At 41.6% G+C, this 23,019-nt stretch overlaps 3 protein-coding genes across 6 annotated transcripts in view; 2 read left to right on the top strand and 1 right to left on the bottom strand.

The window, feature by feature from the left end:
* Positions 1–10,035, top strand: part of LOC138959104 (presequence protease, mitochondrial-like) — a 40,731-nt gene extending 30,696 nt beyond the window's left edge. Inside the window, exons 18-28 of the mRNA XM_070330454.1 lie at positions 6–126; positions 500–576; positions 1,034–1,199; positions 2,412–2,512; positions 4,139–4,247; positions 4,888–5,000; positions 6,198–6,251; positions 7,288–7,356; positions 7,954–8,068; positions 8,649–8,782; positions 9,187–10,035. Of these exons, the coding sequence (XP_070186555.1) occupies positions 6–126; positions 500–576; positions 1,034–1,199; positions 2,412–2,512; positions 4,139–4,247; positions 4,888–5,000; positions 6,198–6,251; positions 7,288–7,356; positions 7,954–8,068; positions 8,649–8,782; positions 9,187–9,289 (1,162 nt within the window). The 3' untranslated portion in view covers positions 9,290–10,035. The remainder of the gene's footprint in view (positions 1–5; positions 127–499; positions 577–1,033; positions 1,200–2,411; positions 2,513–4,138; positions 4,248–4,887; positions 5,001–6,197; positions 6,252–7,287; positions 7,357–7,953; positions 8,069–8,648; positions 8,783–9,186) is intronic.
* A 135-nt stretch (positions 10,036–10,170) lies between these two features.
* Positions 10,171–23,019, bottom strand: part of LOC138959105 (uncharacterized) — a 32,943-nt gene continuing 20,094 nt past the window's right edge. The window contains exons 2-5 of one of the 4 annotated variants that reach the window (XR_011453622.1): positions 22,068–22,961; positions 16,337–17,372; positions 15,352–15,543; positions 10,171–12,812 (exon numbers count right to left, since the gene is read on the bottom strand). Coding sequence is in view for 2 of the 4 variants with exons in the window: in XM_070330455.1 (XP_070186556.1) it covers positions 12,783–12,812; positions 15,453–15,543; positions 16,337–17,372; positions 22,068–22,961 (2,051 nt within the window). In the remaining 2 variants the exon portion in view is untranslated. The remainder of the gene's footprint in view (positions 12,813–15,351; positions 15,544–16,336; positions 17,373–22,067; positions 22,962–23,019) is intronic. The other 3 variants (XR_011453621.1, XM_070330456.1, XM_070330455.1) reach the window with 3 other exon arrangements.
* Positions 20,310–21,661, top strand: LOC138959340 (uncharacterized; the record flags this gene model as incomplete). Its single annotated transcript, XM_070330768.1, has 2 exons — positions 20,310–20,360; positions 21,602–21,661. Coding segments are annotated over 2 exons (111 nt in total), but the record flags the coding sequence as incomplete, so codon positions are not given.

Raw genomic sequence — 23,019 nt, 5'->3', positions numbered from 1 at the left:
GACAGCATAGGAGCAGGGGGCCATGACTACAGGTGGATGTCACAGCAACAGGAACTCTACACTGGAGGCATGTCAGCTTCCACTCAAGTCACCAGCCATCACACACAAGAAAACCATATTCAGAAGGTATTTCCAAGCTCGTGTTGCCTTTTGTTTGGACTCTGATTGAAAATAGATCACTGACTTTTCAAGTCATGTATGGCAGACATGCAGAGGCTTATACAATTGACTGCAGAAGTGTGTGGTATTGAATTATACATAATGATCATGCTCAGGTGATGCACACGTTAGAATCAGGCACTTGTATTTTCAAATCTGTGTCGTCAAAATAAATGTAACAAGTATGTTTTTGTTCACACTAAGCTGATTTGTCAGTGTACCGCATTTGCAAGGTGTTTTTTTGAAAGAATCAGTCATGAATCTTGTATTAGGCATTCTTGAGATGCATTATTTGGTGATCATATCTGTGTTTCCATCAGATTTGTTTGTCTGGCTTCAGGGGGTGACATTTAGTTCTTACTGCCTGGAGCGTAATCTCAACAAGTTGCTGGAGTTGTGGACTCTGGTTTTCAACAGGTATTTTATTCACCCAATTTGTTAGATTTTATGGTATTAAGCATTCAGATCTGACCTGTTAAGATTGGCATAGCTACCACTTTAAACGCAGAGCCCTTCCTATGTAAACAATTTCGCTCGTCATCTGAGATCTGTCCAAGTTTTCACTTTGGGTAAGCTCCATCCATCTGTTTGGACACATACCAAAGGATTCTTTTTTTTTTTATCTGTCAGGTATGAATTAGGATGCTTCCTTTCGGTGTGAACAGTTTACACATGCTGAATGACACATCTTGAGATACAATAGAAATGTGTGAGAAATTTCAATCCCGCAATTGTTGAAAATGTAAAGCTTACTTAGACACAAAATACACTCAAACCTGCACTGGCGACTACTTCTTGAGATCACTTCAGATTTTTAGATTTCCTTTCAAAATCATTCAGAGAAGATAAATGATTGGAAATCCTATATTTTCAGCCCAGACTTTAGTGATAAGGACCGACTGACCACCCTGATACGCATGGGTGCTAGTGACTTGGCTGCCAGCGTCCCACATTCAGGCCACGGCTATGCCATGGCTCACGCTGCTGCCACGCTAACGCCTGCCGCGGCGCTTACAGAGCTGTTTGGAGGAATGACACAGGTATGTCAATTAAAATGAAGTCAAGCAAACTCAGACATGATTTATTTCAGTGGCAAATTTCAATGTATGTCTATCAAATCACATCTGCTTGGACTTGAGTGCAAAACACAAGTAATTACAAGAACCGGGGTATAGTGGAACCCCCCTTTTAAGACCCCCCACTTTAAGACTCCCTCCTTTTTAAGACCCCGTTTTCTCAGACTTTCTGTTCATAACCTCTGTAAAATTACCCCCATTTTAAGACTCCATCCTTTTTAAGACCTAATTTTCTGGGTTTTTTAGGTCGTAAAAGGGGGGTTTCACTGTAATGACAGGCGTTGGACGCATTAAGCTATTGATGCTTTAACAATTGTAATGACTGATTGTTCTTGAGGTGGGGGGGGGGGGGGGGGGGGGCGTCGCGGGGAGATAGCTCAGTGGTTGGTGGCGCTGGCTTGCAACCAGTTTATTGCTACAGTATCAGCATGGAAACATGAATACCGTACTTTCCGGGTCATAAGGCGCGACTTTTTTCCTCGAGTTCGACCCCTGCGTCTTGTATAACGAAGCGCCTAATCCGTGTATGAAATACGAAAAAAATCAAAGAGACCGCTTGAGTACCAGTCAAACAACTTGTGATAATGCATGTTTCAGCTACTAGGTACTGCCCTGCCTTTGATCTGGCCGCACACACAGATTTCCACTCTGTTAAACTCGGTCACTGACCGGTCACTGACCGGTCACTGACCCCGGTGCAGGAAGTGTTTCCTCAGATATGACAGGGGAACCACCTCTCATGGCAAAAACTGGGTCATTGACCCCTGGGAAGAAGGTCGTGTCTATAAACAAGGCCACCCAGCTATCACAATGCCTTTGATCTGGCCGCACACACAGAGCACACATATTTTCACTCAGTTAAAGTCGGTCACTGACCGGTCACTGACCCCGGTGCAGGAAGTGTTTCCTCTCTCAGATATGACAGGGGAACCACCTCTCATGGCAAAAACTGGGTCATTTTAGTGCGCCCTATCGGCCCCCTGCGTCCAATGGGAGACTGGATTACAATTTTTTTTAAAAAGAAGGGGGTGCGTCTTGTATAACGAAGCGCCTTGTCACCCGGAAAGTACGGTACACGCAAGCAGGAAAAAGGAAACTTTTCTTGAAAAGTGTTTTGTTAAAATTTGCACTTGTGATTCATAGAGTTTGTTTGAATGCTTTAATGTTTCTTTGCAGGTGTCTTTGATGAAGAAGATAGCCGAGATGCCAGATCTGAGTCAAGTAGTCCAACAGCTTCAGAAGATCGCATCAGCAGTTCTCAACAAAAACAACATCAGGTTTGCATATTTTTTCATCATTTGTAAAGATTGTGTTTAGCATCGAAACAATGTTTTATGGCTGACACTTTGCTGATGTTTGGCTTCATGTTTAAGCAGCCAAAACAGTTCATCGCAGAGAATTTTGGTGCAGTTACTCAAAAGTACTACAGTGGTTCCTGTCCTGTACATGCATGAAGCTCATCTGATAACAGAACACTTCTCAATAAAAGAAACTTTCTGTTGTTCCTTCGTCTATTAGGCCTGATATTGGACGAAGTAGTCTTCCCGAAGTCTACTTCACAAAGCTCGCTGCACAAAGATTTGCCATTGAAGTTTTTGGTAAGAAGACTTTGCAAAGTCTTTGCGAAGGTCAACTTCGGGCTTTAATAAGGAAGCCCTTTATCCCCGAGTACGCAGTAGGAGGGTCCAGCAGACTTTAATTGTGTGTCTGTGTGTGTGTGTGTGTGTGTGTGTGTCTGTCTGTCTGTCTCGACTTAACAGCTTATTGCTGGGAAACTACTGGGCGCAGTTCTTTCAAAAGTTGATACACTAACTTGATAATAGGTCCGATTGATCGTATTAAAACTTCATAATGTTACCTGGGACCTAAATGCGAAATATTCCACAAAAACGACTCTTAACGGGGGGAGGTTTGGCGGTGGGAGTACAACTGCCGTGCAGCTAATGGAACAGCCAGCTAGCTGGTGCGAATCACGTCCGCCTATCGCCAAAGTGATCCGGGATCGATTCCCGGCATGGGCGGTCTATATTTTTTAATTTTTTTTTAAAATTCTTGTTTACTATTGTTTATTATGAACGTTTTAATGTTTTATTTCACTCTAATAATTTTTTTAATTGTGTAAAATAAATAAATAATTTTTTTATTTATTTTTTTTTTTTTAAATCCAAGTGACCCGGGTTCGATTCCCGGCATGGGCGGTCTATTTTTACTCTAATAATTTTTTTAATTGTGTAAAATAAATAAATAAATACTTTTTTTTTTTTAAATTTTTTTAATCCAAGTGATCCGGGTGGAAAGCGATTTGTCTATGGCCAAAGTGATCCGGGTTCGATTCCCGGCATGGGCGGTCTATTTTTTATTTTTTTTTATTTTTTAAATTCTTGTTTACTATTGTTTATTATGAACGTTTTAATGTTTTATTTTACTCTAATAATTTTTTTTATTGTGTAAAATAAATAAATAATATATATATTTTTTTTTAATTTTTTTTTTTAAATCCACGTGCACAAGACAAAAACTTTTATACTGGGGGAGCGAGCCAGTCTGAAGAGTACTCGGGTCCAGCGCCAGCGTTTTTTATCATGACCAATAATATGCCTGTGATGAAAGGCCACCTGCCTTGAACACTTTAGACAAGTCCAAAGGGTGTCCTAGCTTTCATTGTAGGTACCACTGTATTTCAATCATGCTTGACAATTTTCTGCATGATGCACCAACAGTTCTTTACCCTGCATGTTTTTATTTGGCTGGAGCAATTTTAGCTAAAAATTGCACACCTGCATTTGTGGATTTAGACACATAGATTGACAGTGTTTTAGATGCAGAATGTGGATCTAATGTAGATTGTATAGTCAACCCTGATTGTTACTTTGTATATATATGAATTATCATGTTTTTTTCAGGGTGGCAGTGAACGCAACACCAGAAGCTATGCCCGACACGTTGAAGCAAGTTGAGGCCTTTGTGAACGCTCTGCCAGGACAGCCTGAGAGTAAGCCTGTCTATGAACCGGTAAGACTGAAAGAATGTGAACACAACTTGATCACAGAATGAAGTTGTAACCAGTTCTTTTTGAATATGAAGACAGGTTTGCCCAGCGAAGACCTAAGATCAAATGTGATCTGATGATTGTGTTAACCTCTTTTAGCAGCTGATTCACTGATAAATCAATGTTGTGAAAGGACCAACTGAAATTCAGCAGGGACTTGCTTTCAAGATCATGCAAATATGTAGTAAGTATGACTTTCAGCATGTGCGTTTTGAGTGAATATTTGTATGTACATTTTTTACCATGCACAGCTATCATATGTAGTTACAACTGCGTAAGTGTGATCCTGACACGTGTAATCGAACATTTAAGCAGATTGTTTTCAACAGAACAACAACAACAACAAATTCCCAGTTTCGAGGCTGATTCTGTCAAACCAGTTTGCTGCAGAGGTGCATGAGAAAATGCGGAGTTGGGTCAGGGAACCGGGCGCTGACTCAGATCGGCACAGTGGAAAAAGAGATTTGTTTTAGATTTCAACCAATACCAACCAGGATTTTGGTCCCACCCAGTTCTGAACTTCCTCATGCACACTTCCTTTGAAGTGTTTGAGTGTCCCAGTAAAGTTACACACTTTTAACGAGAAAATGTTCTTTTTTGCAGGGAAGAGCACCAAAAGGGGAAGGAGCGTGCACACAGTTTGAACTCCCCTTCTCTGTGAACTACGTGGGTCAGAGTGTTCCTACAGTCCCCTACACCCATCCGGACAGACCAGTGTGAGTTTTGTTTACCAAAGAATAGAAGCAATTTAGTGTTGATGCAAGTGTGCAGTTAGCGGGGTTTAAGATAGAGTGTGATTTGTGGTGCGCTTTTTCTGTAAGGGCTATTCTTCTTCTTCGTTCATGGGCTGAAACTCCCACAGCTTTTACGTGTATGACCGTTTTTACCCCGCAATTTAGGCAGCCATATGCCGCTTTCAGGGGAACCGTTAGGGCTAATTTCAGCATTCATGAGCATGTCAGAGAAGCATTTTTAAATTGACTTGTCATAAGTTTCATTAAGAATATTTGTCATCTTTGCCACACCTTTTAACATCAGTAAGAAGCAGCTGGGGAAAAGCATCTATAAGTATGTGTTATGTTGTACTGCTAGCATCACATTTTTCTCTTCTTACTGTGTAGTCTTTTAGGCAAGAGCATTTTTGACTCACATGCGTAGCAAAAGTGAGTCTATGTACTCACCCGAGTCGTCCGTCCGTCCGGAAAACTTTAACGTTGGATATTTCTTGGACACTATTCAGTCTATCAGTACCAAATTTGGCAAGATGGTGTATGATGACAAGGCCCCAAAAAACATACATAGCATCTTGACCTTGCTTCAAGGTCAAGGTCGCAGGGGCCATAAATGTTGCCTAAAAAACAGCTATTTTTCACATTTTTCCCATTTTCTCTGAAGTTTTTGAGATTGAATACCTCACCTATATGTGATATATAGGGCAAAGTAAGCCCCATTTTTTGATACCAGTTTGGTTTACCTTGCTTCAAGGTCAAGGTCACAGGAGCTCTTCAAAGTTGGATTGTATACATATTTTGAAGTGACCTTGACCCTGAACTATGGAAGATAACTGTTTCAAACTTAAAAATTATGTGGGGCACATGTTATGCTTTCATCATGAGACACATTTGGTCACATATGATCAAGGTCAAGGTCACTTTGACCCTTATGAAATGTGACCAAAATAAGGTAGTGAACCACTAAAAGTGACCATATCTCATGGTAGAAAGAGCCAATAAGCACCATTGTACTTCCTATGTCTTGAATTAACAGCTGTGTGTTGCATGACCTTGGATGACCTTGACCTTGGGTCAAGGTCACATGTATTTTGGTAGGAAAAATGTGTAAAGCATGTGAGTCGTATGGGCTTTGCCCTTCTTGTTGTACAAAAACATGATGATTTTGCTTCTTTGTTTTAGGTTGACAGTCCTCGGTACATTGCTGTCGAGGATGTTCCTTCACAGAGAAATCCGGTACAGTGTAGTTGTGTAACTTTTATATTTTAGGTTATTGTGTGCCCGTTCTAAGTTTGTGAAAGAAAAACCTTTGAGAGACACACTTCATTTCATTTTCATTTTCATTTTCATTTTCATTACTTTATTGTCCCATCGCTGGGAAATTCGGGTCGCTTCCTCCCAGTGGAAAGCTAGCAGCAACGGAGTCGCGCTACCCAAGTGTCTGCGTGTTTAGGTGTATTCAGCCACCTGCACTTATGGCAGAATGACCAAGGTCTTTTACGTGCCATTGTGATGACACGGGGGTGGGACATGGCTTCCGTCTCTGGGTCTGCACATAAAGTTGACCCGTGTCCGTCCCGGCCCGAATTCGAACCTGCGACCTTTCGATCACAAGTCCAGTGCTCTACCAACTGAGCTACCGGGCCCCCGATTAGATTGGAGTATTACAATTTTCAAATATCAAACACGTTTTTCTGTATCTTTGGAATTAGTGATCATCACCAGACATATATACTGTCTTATGTGTTGTTTTTCTTCAGCAGAATAAGTTTTTAGCCCATTTTGTACTGCAGTCTAACCTGTTTGTAATGACCGCCTAAGGGTCCAACCATAAGTGGTTGTTATAGAGAAGGGGTCATGAGAAGGTGAATTAAATAAGAAAGAGTCTCGTCAGGGATTTGTTAGGATGGTCACAAAGGACATGGTCCAACCATAAGTGGTTGTTATAGAGAAGGGGTCAATATGAAAAGGTGAATTAAATAAGAAAGAGTCTTGTCAGGGATTATTTAGGGTAGTCACAATGGGCAGGGTCCAACCATATGTGGTTGTTATGGAGAAGGGGTCAATATGAAAAGGTGAATTAAATAAGAAAGAATCTCGTCAGGGATTTGTTAGGGTGGTCATAATGGACAGGTGGTTGTTATCAAGAGGTGGTCACCAGGACAGATTCGACTGTATCTATTTTCAGGGAAAAGCTGTAGTTTTCTAGTGATAGAAAGCAGTCAAAGTGCTGTATACATTTATTTTGAATGTCATGTGTTTGTGTTTGCAGAGAAAAGGGGGGAGCCTACGGAAGTGGGGCCACTGGAGGAGATGGAGTTTTCACCTTCTTTTCATACAGGTATTTCTTTGATCTATTTTCATCCATTTTCAATGGCCTAGTGGGTAAGACAGCAGGTGATGGGTTCAAATCCCAACAGCGCCTGGTGGAGATTTTTCTGATCTCCAAGGTCAACTTATGTGCAGACCTGCTAGCTCCTTGTCTCCCTTTGTGTGTACATGCAAGCTCAAGACCAAGTGTGCACGGCGAAGCTCCTGTAATCCATGTCATGTCAGAGTTCAGTGGATTATAGAAACACAAATATAGCAAGCATGCATCACTTGAAAGCGGCAGATTGGCTGCTTATTTGGAGGGACAAAAACAGCCATACACGTAAAACACGTTGGAGTTTCAAGCCCATGATTGAAGAAGAAGTTTTATTTGTTGTTGTTTTTTCTTCTTTTTTTTTTTTAACTGAAGTTAGTCTGTGATTAAACAATAAAACGTTGAGTGCCTAATTCAGTTGTTGTGTTTTTGTTTTATTCAATCTTTCCTTTGTCTTTGTTTTGTTTAACACTTTTACAACAATTTCGAAGCTTCCATTGAAGTACTTGTTTGGTGTTTTGTTCTGTTTGAAGAAATGCTATTTGTACTGGTTCATGAATTTGTGTTGTGCAGAGACCCTCAGAGCACACAGACGCTGAAAGTGTTTGAGGACAGTGTGCAGTGGGCAGTCGGCAATAGTTTCACTGATGAGGAACTGGAACAGGCCAAAATCAGTGTCTTCCAGGCTGTAAGTCACAACTCTGTTCTGTGTGTGTGTGTGTGTGGGGGGGGTGAGGGGTTGTGAGTGTGTGGGTGCATTTTTGCGGGTGTGGGTTAGTGTGTGTGTGTGGGGGGGGGGGTTGTGAGTGTGTGGATGCATGTTTGCGGGTTTGTGTGTGTGTGTGTGGGGTGTGTGTTGGTGCATGTTTGCGGGTGTGGGTTTGTGTGTGGGGGGGGGGTTGTGTGTGTGGGTGCATGTTTGCGTGTGTGGGTTTGTGTGTGTCTGTGGGGTGGGTGTGTGTGTGTGTGCACATTTATCCTTGCATGTTCATATTTTGTCTTTGCCATTTCAAAGCATAAGATTGCCCTAGAGTTTTTCAATGAAAGAGACTGCTGCATCCAACACTACATATAAATAAAGAAAAGTTTCATGTGATGTTTTATTGTTACACTGCCACGATTTTATATATATACTTTTTTAAAAGAAAGTCACAAAACTAAGAGAGGAGTCGAAACAAATGTTAAGCACCTGTGGAAACTGTCACTCTTGGAGTTTTTAAGGAACATCACACTTATCAGATTTTGCTGCTCTTTCTTTTCATGTCCAGATTGACAAGCCAGTGACGCCAGGTAGCCAAGGGATGCGACTCTTCATGGATGACCTCGGTGACGACCTGAGACAAGCCTACAGGGATAGTCTCTTTGCTGTCTCTAGGGATGACATCGTACGAGTAGCGAAGACGTGAGTACATGGGGTTTATTTCTGTGTGCAACTATGGTGTGCAAAGAATGAAAGTGAAAATTGTACATGTACTCCCAAAAATGAAATTGGGAGTTTTTTGTCTAAAATGTTTTCATAGCTTTGCTTTATAATCGGTTTGAAAGTGCAGTACCTGGAGAGTAGTTTTTTTAATTTTTTTATTTTATTTTTTTTAAAGGTGTGAGGAGAAGGGAGAAGGTGAGGAAGCAGGGCAAGTCGGCGCTTTGTCAAATAATACCAGGGATGCATGTGTTGCCTCGTTCCACAGAGAATGCACATGTTCAGTGGCACCGACTTTCTGAGCGACTTTTTCAGCATCGATTGTAGACTTCCATAATGTTTATCACACATTACAGTTTTTATCGTAATTTCTCTCTGTCATGAAGGTACCTGCAAGACAGCAGTCGGCCCAAAGGAACGTGCTGCCTGGGTCCTGCCAACCCGGCCTTCCAGGGGGACAGCCAGTGGTCTGTGGTCAAGGAACAGTGAACAGGGCATTCACCATTCACAGCTGTAATGAATCAAAAACCCGAGCCCTTGTTTGAGAAAGGGTTAGTGTTGTGTAAATGTCTCCCAAGCACACAACAGCAGGGCTGAGGTCCACAAGAAAGTTACCAACCGGATGGGAGCCACCTGCCGCGTCAGATTGGTTAGAATCACAAACAGACCTCAGTTTTAATCACTATTATTTGAAAAAACAAAACACCTCCATAGCAAATATACTGAAATGTCTGTTTTGAGACTGGCATACACTTCAAATACTTTCTCTTTTAGTTCAGTAAAAGTATTGTCAGAATCCCTCTCAAATCTACATTTTCTCAGATTTGTGGATGTCTGTAGTTTTCACATCAAATAACTATTTCATTCAGAACAATTCATGCAAATGAATGTTGCTTTTTGACTAGCTGAATCAAAGAGCTTATATGAATTTGTTTCAGAAAGTGTGCTGTATGTAGTATGTTTGTTTTGAATATGCTCTGATGTTGAAGCTTAAATGCATTGTGTGGAAAGTATGAAGTTGTCGGTGGCAATATCGGACAAGGTGTGATGCTATGGGGCTCGTTTTGTTGGAACAAGTGAGTACCCTTGATAGGTGGGGCAAAATGTAAAGTTTTAAAATGTGAGTGCTTCTGATGTGTGAAAAATATCATTGCTTGTTTTATCATACTTTGAAATGTTGTACATTTTGTGTTTCCAAAGTTTGTGAGAAAAAAATGAAAACTATGTTCAAATAACTGTTTTGTATTGCATTTATTTGTGTTGGCAAAAGACACGGACGGATGGATGTGCACACACACACTTTTTCTGCGTTCAAAGCAAATACCCACCACACACATTCTCACACACACACAAACACTGCACAGACAGGCTTAGAATACCAAGTTATTTTTTATCTGTTATGTCACAACATTCAAAATGAACACCACACACCGCAAAAAGATGGCAAAACATTGAAAACTAAGCGTCACAAATTAATGATAAACGTCAAACATTTCAAATGTTCAAAGTATATTCCTCGTTCCTTGAATTGTTTTGTAACATTGAATAGTACAAACCCACACATGGATCACATTTTACAAGAACTCAAACATTTTCAAATTCAAGAAACAAAACAAGTCGCGTAAGGCGAAAATACAACATTTAGTCAAGTAGCTGTCGAACTCACAGAATGAAACTGAACGCAATGCAACGCAGCAAGACCGTATACTCGTAGTCCACCGCTCACGGCATAGGCAGTGAAATTGACAAGAAGAGCGGGGTAGTAGTTGCGCTGGGAAGGATAGCACGCTTTTCTGTACCTCTCTTCGTTTTAACTTTTTGACTGTGTTTTTAATCCAAACATATCATATCTATATGTTTTTGGAATCAGGAACCGACAAGGAATAAGATGAAAGTGTTTTTAAATTGATTTGGAAAATTTAATTTTGATAATAATTTTTATATATTTAATTTTCAGAGCTTGTTTTTAATCCGAATATAACATATTTATATGTTTTTGGAATCAGCAAATGATGGAGAATAAGATAAACGTAAATTTGGATCGTTTTATAAAATTTTGTTTTTTTTACAATTTTCAGATTTTTAATGACCAAAGTCATTAATTAATTTTTAAGCCACCACGCTGAAATGCAATACCGAAGTCCGGGCTTCGTCGAACATTACCCGACCAAAATTTCAACCAGTTTGGTTGAAAAATGAGGGCGTGACAGTGCCGCCTCAACTTTCACGAAAAGCCGGATATGACGTCATCAAAGACATTTATCAAAAAAATTAAAAAAACGTCTGAGGATATCATACCCAGGAACTCTCATGTCAAATTTCATAAAGATCGGTCCAGTAGTTTAGTCTGAATCGCTCTACACACACACACACACAGACAGACAGACACACACACACACACACACACACGCACATACACCACGACCCTCGTCTCGATTCCCCCCTCTACGTTAAAACATTTAGTCAAAACTTGACTAAATGTAATGAGCAGAATGGAATGATGTAATAAATACATGTTGACCTATACACATGAGCTTAAGACAGACTCCATCACTTGCTGGATTTCAAATAACCCAGAAAACTCAATCTCCAAGTGATTGTTTGTAATCATTACATGTGCAAGTAATATATACAATAACAGAATACCCATGCCTTGATGTAAAAATATGACTTACAAATTTACAGGCACACTGAATGTCAGGCAACTGTACTTTCATCACAGTCCGTGGAGACAGTAAAGGAATGTTATTAGAATGTAAAATTAGTACAAATAAAAAGATTAACAAGTACATGTATTGCAAATCTCTCAAGAAAAGTTTTCAGCTACGAGTACAGAAAAAGGAAAATGAGTCGCAGCTACAAAAGAATGTCATTAGAAGAACGTAACATTTACAAAAAGCAAAAGTTTAAAAAGTTGTGCAAATCTGTCAAAAAAGTTTGCAGAAAAAAAGAAAAATTATGACATGTACTTTTAGAATTACTAAGTCGTACGTACAGTGGTACATGGAATGTGAGGACCCTCTTATGAAAGGACACCTCCAAATAAAGGACAACTTATGTAGCTCCTTTGACAATCGTAATGACGGCCTCGCATGCGGAAGATTTAGTGTTCAGATCCTGGCTGCGCTAGCATGTGTCCCCCAAAATCAGCTAATGGCTGCTTAAATGGCGAGGTAAAAACAGTCAGACAAGTAAATACACATGCGTCCAAAATCATGGGTGTATGTGGGAAATTAAGCCTATGAACGCAGGAGAAGAAGTCTATTTATCTTGACCCAGATTTACCTGTCATGACAGGCCACCTGGAATCTAAGGACACTTTCGTCTAGTCACAAGGATGTCCTTTCATCGTAGGTACCACTGTACAAGAGATAAGATCTTGGCAGTCAGAGCCAGCTATACGACTGTCAAGTCGTTGATAAGTTTTTTTCCGTTTGGCACAAATGTCATGTATATCATAGATCATGATATTGTGTAAAATATCACCAGGATACCATGCAGTGATACTGTGTTTGTCAACATTCGTTTTATGCTCTCATCATAATTATTAGTTTTCATTTTTTACATACCCTAACAGTTACACATGCAGATGATGCTGCTGGCGCTCTTTCTCACCCCCCTATCTCTCTCATTATCTCTCTCTCACACACACACACAAACACACACACACACACACACACACACACACACACACACACACACACACACACACACACACACACCTAGTGCTACCTAACCCATCATGCACCCCAAACATTACTGCACCTGACTCATACAATGCTTTCATAACTCTCAGAGGCAAGTGTTCTTTGCACAGATGAGCAATTAAATACAATATTCAGAATGGTTATACAAAAATATATTACACAGAGGTATGTTCAAATTTATCAAGAAATATTGTCAAATATACATATGCTCTCAAGAAATTATACACATGAACACTCTCATAACCTGAATACTTCAATCATACAAAAAGGGTCTCCTATCGTGGTTGAAGATCAATATATTCAGCCTGCAAAAAAATAAGTGCAAAGTATTAATTTGTTATGCGAGGTTAGAAAGTGGAATGAAAAACAATTCTCTATAATAGAATGTAAGCTTTACTTATAAACATTTATACAATTGTAACGAATCCAACTGCTTATATATAATATGCTAGTTGCAAACTGACACGGTCAATGACGCCCGTTTACTTCAGGGCAGGGAATGACAGGCCAACTCAAGGAAGAATGATCGTGTATTTCATCACGAGCCATATAGGACGGGCGCAGTGGCGTGGTGGTAAGACTCCCGGTCGCTGCCGCCTGGTGGGTTAAGAGTGGAGATTTTTCTGTTCTCCCAGGTCAACTTATGTGCAGACCTGCTAGTGACTTAACCCCATTACATAGGAGGATTACAGTGGTAAACATGTACAGTGGTACATGTATACGCATACGCAAGCACAAGACCAAGTGCACACGGAAAAGATCCTGTAATCCATGTCAGAGTTTGGTGGGTTATAGAAACACGAAAATACCCAGCATGCCTCCCCCGAAATCGGGCGTATGCTGCCTGAATGGCAGGGTAAAAACGGTCATACACGTAAAAATCCACTCGTGCTAGAAACGTGTGAACGTGGGAGTCTAAGCCCATGAACGAAGAAGAAGTAGAAGAATCACGAGCCATTATATCAGACTGACCTCACGTTACTCTGACAATATATATGCCTCTCACAGTAAAGAAGAGTTGCAACAAAATATACAATTTGTGAAAATATGCAGAATTTGTCTTTTCTTTTTTTTTTTTACAAAACATTTTAATAGAGGTACATGTAGAATGTGCTTAATTTTACAAATTAATCATAACTTCAGTGCGAACAACTGAAATTTATTCCAAGCTGTTTGTTTGGGCAAACGTCGGCATATTGAAGAACTCCATCAAAGTACTCACACATATAACAAAACAATTTTGAATAGAAAATGACTGAATTTGAGTAAGATACAATTCTTTGAAAACTGGTTAATATAAATCAGTGCGACCGAACAAACACAGTTATCTGTATTTTTGCTAATACTGTAAAAGTAGTAAATGTAGTATCTAAAGAAAAAACAAACACAAAAACACAACAGCTTACATTAAAGGTAATAGTCATAGAAGCAGCAGCACTACTAGTGGTAGTTGTGGTGGCTGTAGTAGGAGAAAAGGGAAGAGGAGGAAGAGGGGGGGGGGGGGTGGTAGAAGGGGGGGGGGGGCAGTGGTAAACATGTACAGTGGAACCCCCTTTTAAGACCCCTTATTCAATTACTCGATCCCTCCCTATCAAGACCCTGTTTCCTCTCAAACTTTGTGTTGATAACCTGTGTACATTTACCCCATTTCAAGACTCCCTCCTTTTTAAAACCTAATTTCCTCAATTTGTGGAGGTCTTTAAAGGGGTAGTCCACTGTATCGGCGATGTGAGGTCCCTCCAATCAGAGGACACCTCCTATGAGAGATCACCTTCTGTTGTCCCTTTGTCTATTGTAGGTTCACTAACTTTTGATTGGCTCCAATGGTGTCCTTTCATTGCAGCATAGACCTATATCTAATATAGGTCCCTGATTGCAGGTACCACGCATACTGTAATAGTCCTTGTAGAACTAGCATTGACAATTTTATCTTACAGAACACAGCTATTCAAAAGGCGGCACTAGTAACTGTAGCTGCTAGTAATCTTCGTTGTATGTTATCAATCGTAGTTTATCAAAAGGTGGTGGTGGTGAAAGCAGTAGTAAAAGAAGTTACTGGTATTTAAAGCAGTATAAGTAATCTGAGTAGTAGTGGTGGTGGTTGTGACTAGTGTATTAGAAAGGGTTTGTTTGTTTGTTTATTTGTTGCTTAACGTCCAGCCGACTACGCAGAGCCATATCAGGACGAGGAAGGGGGGGATGAAGGGGGTCACTTGTCAAGCGATTCCTGTTTACAAATGCACTAACCCATTACTTGTGTCCCAGCAGGCTTTAGTAAAACTAAATTAATACCTACTGGAAGATTACCAGTTTCCAGTGTGTTAAAATAGGCTTAACCTATCTACTGCTGGACTTACATCAGAACACTAACAGATTAAACTATACATGAATCGCGAGACAAGCGGCAAGAGAAGAGATTTTTGGAAAAAATACAGGTGAATGAGCAAGAAGGCAGAAAAAGGAAAAGAATTCATGAAGAAAAAGAGAGCATGACAGGAAAGAGGAACCAAAAATCTACCTAACATCAAACTAGAAAGCTCCTGCGGTTCCAAAAACAGGAGGGGCCTTTAATTTCATAACCGCAGTGCCCCACTGCGGGATATTAGAAAGTGTAGAATCTTTAAACAAAGCTTATCAAAAGGAGCTTGTAGAAGTATCTGCAACAGTCACTAGTGTGGTAACAGTACTAGCAGTACTGCGTAGTATATAAAATACAAGAACAAAAATCAAAGCGTTTCTCTCAGATGAAGCCAAAACTATCCATTAAGTCCATAAAGCACATCACTAGCAAACGACAAAGGAAGGAAAAACACACACACACACACACAGATGAGCTCAACGTACAAAGGTCTCACCAGGCAAGGAGAGAAGCAAGCACAGAAGGCAGTGTGACGTACAGCAGCAAAAAGGTCATCAGCGTGACGTCACGCATGACGTCACAATACCTCGTCATCGCGGTAGCTACTGTTCTCGTAGGACCAGGGCTTGTATCGGACTGTGTTGTCCAGCAGCTTCCACGTGCCAGCGTGGTACTTTCTGCACATGGGAACGACTACATTGTCATGGGTCTGTATTGGTGAAAAACAAAGACACACAATTCGGAAGATAAAGAAAAAAAGTAAAACGTGCAACCAAGCTGCCAATAGAGCAGTAAGTCAGCAAGCCACCCACCCAATTGCACCATCCAACCGACGAACCGATTCAAATACAAACCGGCACGGTTGGCCTAGTGGTAAGGCGTCCGCTCCGTGATCGGGAGGTCGTGGGTTCGAACCCCGGCCGGGTCATACCTAAGACTTTAAAATTCGCAATCTAGTGGCTGCTCCGCCTGGCGTCTGGCATTATGGGGTTAGTGCTAGGACTGGTTGGTCCGGTGTCAGAATAATGTGACTGGGTGAGACATGAAGCCTGTGCTGCGACTTCTGTCTTGTGTGTGGCGCACGTTAAATGTCAAAGCAGCACCGCCCTGATATGGCCCTTCGTGGTCGGCTGGGAGTTAAGCAAACAAACAAACAAATTCAAATACAAATTAAAAAGTTGAATTGAAGAAAATGTATGTAAATTATTAAACATCTCACAACAGGTAAAATCGATAGAGAGAGAGAGAGAGAGAGAAAGAGAGAGAGAGAGAGAGAGAGAGAGAGAGAGAGAGAGACACACACACACACACACACACACACACACTCACACACACACACACACACACACACACACACACACACACACACACACACACACACACACAGGGAGCGAAACATCGACAGACGGACAGAATGACATACAAGACAGACATAAGTCGCACAATGAAAAACAAAGGTCCAAACCATACTTTCTATAAATGATGAACATAGCAACCAGGGCGCCCAGCATCACTAAAGTGATGCACACTCCCAGCGCTGCTTTGCCCCCTGCCGTCATCCCCCCTTTGGAAGGTGAACTCTCTGCTTTCTCTGTGCTGCTCAAGGGTATTGGACTAGTCGATTTTGTGTCTGAAGGGATGACAGGAGAACTCGAATCCGTTTTTGGACTCGTGTTGATTGGAGTCTCAGAGGGATGCGTTGTAGGCAGACTGTTGGCTGTACTCGCGGAAGAGGTTCCTTCAGTAGCTGGTTTCTGTGATGACGATGTCTGTGTACTTTCAGAAGATGACGGAGAACCGCTCGGTTCCTGAGAAGAATCCGGGCTGTGAGTAGAAGTAGAGGATACGGAAGACGACGCGGCCGTCGACTGGGACGAGGATTCTGACGATGAGCTCGAACCCGAAGCCTCGTTCGGAGTAGTGGTAGCAGGAGAAACGTTATCGGGAGATTGAGTAGAGGTTTCCGTTTGTGACGTTACTGTTGGTATGGACGAATTGTCTTTGCCTGTGGAACCTGTCGGCATTTCTGTGGATGTGGTTAAACCTGGCACAGAAGATGACATACTCACTGTGGCAGATGTTGGTGATGTGTGATTTCCATCTGTGGTACCCGCAGACAAGTCGGTGGACACAGAAGTCGTATCGCCCGAGGACTGTGTAGTTGTGCTTCCACCACTTCCAGTCACTGAGGGTACTGGCGTTGTGGCGGGAACGGTGTTCGTGTCGTTCGTCGTAGAGTCAGAAACATTATCCGTCGAGGAAGGAGGGATAGGACTGGTTGTTGTTAGTGGTGTGTTGGACCCCTGTGACGTAGGTTTCAGGGAAGTGGTGACACCAGAAGATACCGGTGACGTTGGGGATCCTGTAGTGCCTTCACCAGTTATTCCCGAGGAGTTGGTATAAGTAGTGTCGCTTGCTCCTTGGGCTGCAGATGTCGAGGAGCTGTGGTCGCTTTCAGTTGTTGTAGCTGGATTGTCACTGCTTGCTTGCGTCGATGGTGTGGATTCTGCACATGTTAAACAATTAAAATAAAAAATACAGTTTGTGAATTTAGTATTTACTAATTTAGTTTAATCCTCCGACGAAGGAAAGTTGTTGCATCCGAGACACACGTATGCTTGTCACTGTTGTTCCCACTATATTCAAATATGCATGTATATAGGCTTGAGAGAGAGAGAGAGAGAGAGAGAGAGAGAGAGAGAGAGAGAGAGAGAGAGAGAGAGAAAGAGAGAGAGAGAGAGAGAAAGAGAGAGAGAGAGTAAGTACTGATATATATATACATATAGAGGTAGGTTCATTATTGCACTGGAGTCCATGCCTTTTATAGTAATCAGATGTAAGAGGTGTGTTGCACCACACTTTGAAGTAATCCCACACTTTGAAGTAAATTACTTCAAAGTGTGGGGATGTGCCCCACACTTTGAAGTAAACCCATTTTTTACTTCAAAGTGTGGGGGGATCTTCCCACACTTTGAAGTAAACTCAGTTTTTACTTCAATGTGTGGGGGGATCTTCCCACACTTTGAAGTAACTTACTTCAAAGCGTGGGACTTTTGCATCGCCTGTTTGAGCCTGATGATTTTGTCCAAAAAAATGGCAAAGTCTTTTGGATGAGTGAACAGAAAAAGTGAGCGAGCCAAGAAACACAGTGATGTTTATTATCAACCCAAAGCAATGACCTATTGTTGAGTGTGACGAAAACACGTGGGACATTTTCCAGGGAGAATTGGCGTAATGGGGACATTTGGCGGGGAATTGTCGTAGTGGGGCCGTTTGGCGGGGAATTGTCGCAGTGGGGACATTTTCCAGGGAGTTTGGCGTAGTGGGGACATTTGGCGGGGAATTGTCGCAGTGGGGGACACTATGCGGGGAATTGTCGTAGTGGGGACATTTGGCGGGGAATTGTCGCAGTGGGAAACACTGGGCGGGGAATTGTCGTAGTGGGGACATTTGGCGACGAATCGTCGTAGATGGGCTGTTTGGCGGGGAATTGTCGCAGTGGAGGCCATTTTGCGGGGAAATGTCGTAGTGGGGACATTTTGGTGGGAATTATCGTAGCTGGGACATCTGGCGGGGAGTTGTCGCAGTTGGAATATTTGGCGGGAAATTATCGCAGTTGCGGACATTTGGCGGAAAATTGTGACAGTGGGGACATTTTGTGGAGAAATGTCGTAGGGGGGGGGCTTTTTACAGTGAGCCCATGCTTGTAAAATCGTGCCGAATTAGCCCAATTGTTCCCAGATAGTCTCCGCATGACCCAACATGTTTTAAAATCGTCACCACGAGTTTTTGTCACACTCAACAATGGGACATTGCTTAAAGCCTGATAACAAACATCACTATGTTTCTTGGCTCGCTCACTTTTTCTGTTCACTCATCCAAAAGACTTTGCCCTTTTCAAGTTTTTCACAAAATCATCAGGCTCAAACAGGCGATGCAAAAGTCCCACGCTTTGAAGTAAGTTACTTCAAAGTGTGGGAAGATCCCCCCACACTTTGAAGTAAAAACTGAGTTTACTTCAAAGTGTGGGAAGATCCCCCCACACTTTGAAGTAAAAACTGAGTTTACTTCAAAGTGTGGGAAGATCCCCTCCTTCGGGATGTGCCCCACACTTTGAAGTAATTTACTTCAAAGTGTGGGATTACTTCAAAGTGTGGTGCAACAGAGGTGCGTGTCGGTTCAGTATTACACTACAGTCTATGCCAGGTCAACTTATGTGCAGACCTGATAGTGACTTAACCCCCTTCGTGTGTACACGCAAGCACAAGACCAAGTGCGCACGGTAAAGTTCTTGTAATCCATGTCTGAGTTCGGTGGGTTATGGAAACACGAAAATACCCAGCATGCCTACCCAACGAAAGGCGGAGTGAAGCTGACTATGCTCTCAGAGTATAGTGTGGGGAACCCAAATGGGCAAACGAGCTCACACGTCACCAGAATTTCTGGAACGCTGAAGAAGAAGAACAACAAGAACAACAAGAACAACAAGAACAACAACAACAACAACAACAACAACAACAACACGAACAAGAACAAGAACAACAAGAAAAGAAGAAGAAGAAAAGAAGAAAAAGAACAAGAAGAACAAGAAGAAGAAGAAAAAGAAGAAGAACAAGAACAAGAAGAACAAGAAGAAGAACAACAATAACATCAAGAACAACAACAAGAAGAACAACAAGAACAACAACAACAACAACAACAACAAGAAAAGAAGAAGAAGAAAAGAAGAAAACAAGAAGAAGAACAAGAAGAAGAACGAAGAACAAGAACGAAGAACAAAGAACGAAGAACGAAGAACAAGAAGAAGAACAAGAAGAAGAACGAAGAACAAGAAGAAGAACGAAGAACAAGAAGAAGAACGAAGAAGAAGAAGAAGAACGAAGAACAAGAAGAAGAACGAAGAAGAAGAAGAAGAACGAAGAACAAGAAGAAGAACGAAGAACAAGAGGAAGAACGAAGAAGAAGAAGAAGAAGAAGAAGAAGAACGAAGAATAATAATAAGAAGAAGAAGAAGAAGAAGAACGAAGAACAAGAAGAAGAACGAAGAAGAAGAAGAAGAACAAGAAGAAGAACGAAGAACAAGAAGAAGAACGAAGAAGAAGAAGAAGAACGAAGAACAAGAAGAAGAACGAAGAACAAGAAGAAGAACGAAGAACAAGAAGAAGAACAAAGAAGAAGAAGAAGAACGAAGAACAAGAAGAAGAACGAAGAACAAGAAGAAGAACGAAGAACAAGAAGAAGAACGAAGAACAAGAAGAAGAACGAAGAACAAGAAGAAGAAGAAGAACAAGAAGAAGAACGAAGAACAAGAAGAAGAACGAAGAAGAAGAAGAAGAACGAAGAAGAAGAACGAAGAACAAGAAGAAGAACGAAGAACAAGAAGAAGAACGAAGAACAAGAAGAAGAAGAAGAACAAGAAGAAGAACGAAGAACAAGAAGAAGAACGAAGAACAAGAAGAAGAAGAAGAACAAGAAGAAGAACGAAGAACAAGAAGAAGAACGAAGAAGAAGAAGAAGAACGAAGAACAAAAAGAAGAACGAAGAACAAGAAGAAGAACGAAGAACAAGAAGAAGAAAACGAAGAACAAGAAGAACAAGAAGAAGAACAACAACAAGAAGAAGAACGAAGAAAAAGAAGAAGAACGAAGAACAAGAAGAAGAACGAAGAACAAGAGGAAGAACGAAGAAGAACAAGAACAAGAAGAAGAAAACGAAGAACAAGAAGAACAAGAAGAAGAACGAAGAACAAGAACGAAGAACAAAGAACGAAGAACGAAGAACAAGAAGAAGAACAAGAACGAAGAACGAAGAACGAAGAACGAAGAACAAAGAACGAAGAACAAAGAACAAAGAACGAAGAACAAAGAACGAAGAACAAAGAACAAAGAACGAAGAACAAAGAACGAAGAACAAAGAACGAAGAACAAAGAACGAAGAACAAAGAACGAAGAACAAAGAACGAAGAACAAGAACAAAGAAGAACAAAGAACCAAGAACCAAGAACAAAGAAGAAGAAGAACAAGAAGAAAAAGAAGAAGAAGAAGAAGAAGAAGAAGAACAAGAAGAAGAACAACAAGAACAACAAGAACAAGAACAAGAAGAACAAGAAGAACAAGAACAAGAAGAACAAGAACAAGAAGAACAAGAACAAGAACAAGAAGAAGAACAAGAACAAGAAGAACAAGAAGAAGAACAAGAACAAGAACAAGAACAAGAACAAGAAGAATAACAAGAACAAGAAGAACAAGAAGAACAAGAACAAGAACAAGAACAAGAAGAACAAGAAGAAGAACAAGAACAAGAACAAGAAGATTTTGTTTGTTTGTTTGTTTGCTCAACTCCCAGCCGACCACGAAGGGCCATATCAGGGCGGTGCTGCTTTGACATATAACGTGCGCCACACACAAGACAGAAGTCGCAGCACAGGCTTCATGTCTCACCCAGTCACATTATTCTGACACCGGACCAACCAGTCCTAGCACTAACCCCATAATGCCAGACGCCAGGCGGAGCAGCCACTAGATTGCCAATTTTAAAGTCTTAGGTATGACCCGGCCGGGGTTCGAACCAACGACCTCCCGATCACGGGGCGGACGCCTTACCACTAGGCCAACCGTGCCGGTTAGAACAAGAAGAAGAAGAAGAACAAGAAGAAGAAGAACAAGAACAAGAGAAGAAGAAGAAGAAGAACAAGAAGAAGAACAAGAACAAGAAGAACAAGAACAAGAACAAGAAGAAGAAGAAGAACAAGAACAAGAAGAAGAAGAAGAAGAACAACAAGAAGAAGAAGAACAAGAAGAACAAGAAGAAGAACAAGAAGAACAAGAACAAGAACAAGAAGAACAAGAACAAGAAGAACAAGAACAAGCACAAGAACAAGAACAAGAAGTCTATGCCTTACCCCATTATATTAAGACGTGAGAAATACATTTAGATTCATTGTTACTCTGGTGCTCCCACCTCTCCGTCTCGAATACTTTTCAATTTGTATCTACTGTAGTTAAGTACATTTTGAAAGGTTTCCATTTGAAACTTCAAGGTTATTATGGTCGATTGACGCCCGACCAAAACCTCATTGAAGCCCGACGGAGCGAAGCTGAAACAACAACAACATCGTTGCACATTCGAAGATCGTTGTTGTGATAATGATGTCATTCAACAACAAAAAACCAAACCGTACCTGAATCTTTTGTGAACTTACCAGGTACAGTGGTCATTTGTGTTTGGGCCGTGGTCGTTGGTGACACATGCATCCCGGATCCTGTCGTCACAGGAGCTATTGACATAGGTCCAGTTGGTGACGTAACAAGTTCTTGCCAAGTGCTGGACTCCAACGTCGTTGTTGCTGCACTATTAGTTTGGACGGTGGTGGTGGTGACAGTCGTTTGAGCTGAAGAATCTTTGACGACACTGGTGGACGTCGACTGATCTTGAGTGGTCGAGGTAGAGTGGGGCTGGGTTGACTGTGTGGTGCTCCCTTCTTGACTAGATCCAGTGGCTTTGCTTGACGTTGAGCCGGACTGAGCAGAACCTGGCTGGGTTGAGCTCGATTCATGAGCGGCAGTGGTCGTGGCTACATCTCTGGAGGTCGGAGTTTCCTTGGGCGTGGTGGTTGAATCAACTGTCTTTGTTGTGTCCGTTTTAGTAGCTGACGTCCGAGCTACAGTAGTGACATCACTTGACGTCGAAGCTGGGGCTACAGTAGAAGCTTTGCTGGTCCCTGGTGGCGTTGTGACACTGCCAGACTTCATGGTGGTAGGAGGATTAGTGGTCACGGTTGGGGCCGTAGTCGATGCTGCGTTCCCCGAAAGAGCAGCGTTCAGGGACACGGTTGTAACTGAAGGAGACACAGTGGTAGATTTGACAGGATTTGCCGGAGTCGATGTCCCAGCTGCATCAGTAGGCTTAACTGTGACTGTAGACGTCGCGGTCGTGACCTGAGGTGATGTGGTCGATTGTAGCGATGTCGCTTTCGACTGCGAAGAGGATCCCCCACTATGATCAGCAGAGGTCGTTTTGCTATCTGTTGGTGATGTTGTCGTTGGTCCTGGTGCCGTCGTTGTGGTCCCAGCGGCTTTCGTTGGCGTTGATGAATCTTGAAAAGATCGAATTTGTAAATCAATCAATCAATTGGCGTAAATTATTAGGAGTAC

This window comes from Littorina saxatilis, linkage group LG2, assembly GCF_037325665.1.
Source record: "Littorina saxatilis isolate snail1 linkage group LG2, US_GU_Lsax_2.0, whole genome shotgun sequence".
Classification (NCBI taxonomy): Eukaryota; Metazoa; Mollusca; class Gastropoda; order Littorinimorpha; family Littorinidae; genus Littorina; species Littorina saxatilis.
This window is presented reverse-complemented; position numbering and strand designations above follow the sequence as displayed.